The 1,982-nt window shown below is 50.3% G+C and overlaps 1 protein-coding gene across 1 annotated transcript; it reads left to right on the top strand.

The window, feature by feature from the left end:
* The first annotated feature begins 522 nt into the window (after positions 1 to 522).
* On the top strand, positions 523 to 1,601 carry LOC146759159 (olfactory receptor 4S2-like). The gene has a single exon (XM_085510260.1). It carries the CDS (start codon positions 609 to 611, stop codon positions 1,599 to 1,601), a length of 993 nt encoding a protein of 330 aa, XP_085366386.1. The 5' UTR covers positions 523 to 608.
* The last annotated feature ends 381 nt before the right edge of the window (positions 1,602 to 1,982 follow it).

Raw genomic sequence — 1,982 nt, 5'->3', positions numbered from 1 at the left:
CCTTTCCTTCCCTTCCCTTCCCTTCCCTTCCCTTCCCTTCCCTTCCCTTCCCTTCCCTTCCCTTCCCTTCCCTTCCCTTCCCTTCCCTTCCCTTCCCTTCCCTTCCCTTCCCTTCCCTTCCCTTCCCTTCCCTTCCCTTCCCTTCCCTTCCCTTCCCTTCCCTTCCCTTCCCTTCCCTTCCCTTCCCTTCCCTTCCCTTCCCTTCCCTTCATCCTTCCCTTCCCTTCATCCTTCCCTTCCCTTCATCCTTCCCTTCCCTTCCCTTCCCTTCCCTTCCCTTCCCTTCCCTTCCCTTCCCTTCCCTTCCCTTCCCTTCCCTTCCCTTCCCTTCCCTTCCCTTCCCTTCCCTTCCCTTCCCTTCCCTTCCCTTCCCTTCATCCTTCCCTTCCCTTCCCTTCCCTTCCCTTCCCTTCCCTTCCCTTCCCTTCCCTTCCCTTCCCTTCCCTTCCCTGAATAGGGAAAGCAATCTTTTTGTAGGGTTAACAGAAATCCTATGTGAACAGGGAAAGAAATCTTCTTGTAGGGTTAACAGTAATCCTATGTGAATCCTATAATCCCCCATAATCCTATGGGGTAGAATTCATTATTAGTGATGATGATGATATCAAATGACATCTCTTTGGTTTTCCATGTGCACAGGCTGTCTGTTGTGTATGGCTGCCCAACTGACCAATGCAAGCAGTGTGAAGGAGTTCATTCTCATCGGCCTCTCTGAGAGTCGAGGTGTGCAGGGGCTGTACTTTGTGATGTTTCTTTGCTTCTATGCAATGAACGTGGTGGGAAATCTGCTCATTATTGTCACCGTGATGAGCAGCCAACACCTGAACTCCCCCATGTACTTCTTCCTCTGCTACTTGTCCTTTGTAGACATCTGTTACTCCTCTGTCACAGCTCCCAAAATGATTGCTGACTTCCTTGTCAAAAACAAAACCATCTCCTTTGTGGGCTGCATGGCGCAGCTCTTTGGGGTCCATTTCTTTGGCTGCACAGAGATCTTCATCCTGACAGTGATGGCCTACGATCGCTACACGGCCATCTGCAGACCTCTCCACTACCCCACGCTCATGACCAGGCGCACGTGCAGCCGCATGGTGGTGGGCTCATGGCTGGGGGGCTGCATGCATTCCATTGTGCAGACTCTTCTGACTGCTCGGCTCCCCTTCTGTGGCCCCAACAAAGTTGACCACTACTTCTGCGATGTCCATCCCCTGCTACAGCTGGCCTGTGCTGACACCTACACCATCGGCATCACTGTCATTGCCAACAGCGGGATGATACCTCTGAGCTCTTTTGTCATCTTGGTTGTGTCTTACGTGGTGATCTTGGTTTCCTTGAGAAGTCACACATCCGAAGGACGGCGCAAGGCCCTCTCCACCTGTGGGTCCCACATCACCGTGGTGGTTCTGTTCTTCGGGCCGTGCACATTCACCTACATACGCCCATCCAGTGATCTCTCGGAGGAGAAGATCGTGGCCCTATTTTACACCATCATCACCCCCATGCTAAACCCCCTCATCTACACACTGAGGAATAAAGAGGTAAAGAGTGCCATGAGAAAACTGTGGGGTAGAAGAGTAGATAGTGAAGAGGGAAAGGTGTAGAAACGTGGACACTTTTCCCAAAGGATCTGTCATGATGATATATTTGGTCATCATTGCCACAAAAATGTCTCTTGAATAAAAGCTGCTTGTTCACTCAGACTAAAGGTTCATCTTTTGGTTTGGAGGACATTGTAAAACCCTGTGACAAGTTGACATTTCCTGTCTGTTTTCTTATCAATGGGGCTCCTGGGCACTACCTAAAACACTGGCAAATAGATAAACACCATCAGAAATACTAAACATGCTGTAGGATCTCAGGGGGCTCTCAATTAAATCTCTGATATGAGGTTCCAGCAGGACCATAAGAGAGTGTGAGTGTGAGATTGACTGATGGAGTGACTTACTGGCATCCCTGAGGGAAGGGTGACAGTGAGATACTCC

This window comes from Coturnix japonica, chromosome 10 (assembly GCF_054131305.1).
Source record: "Coturnix japonica strain WE chromosome 10, WE-NBRP24, whole genome shotgun sequence".
Lineage (NCBI taxonomy): Eukaryota > Metazoa > Chordata > Aves > Galliformes > Phasianidae > Coturnix > Coturnix japonica.
The sequence above is the reverse complement of the archived record's forward strand: the minus strand, read 5'-3'. Positions and strand labels throughout refer to the sequence as shown.

What these genes read in the sequence shown, in the direction of transcription:
- LOC146759159 (XM_085510260.1), top strand. Translation starts at nt 609, where the DNA reads ATGACATCTCTTTGGTTTTCCATGTGCACAGGCTGTCTGTTGTGTATG.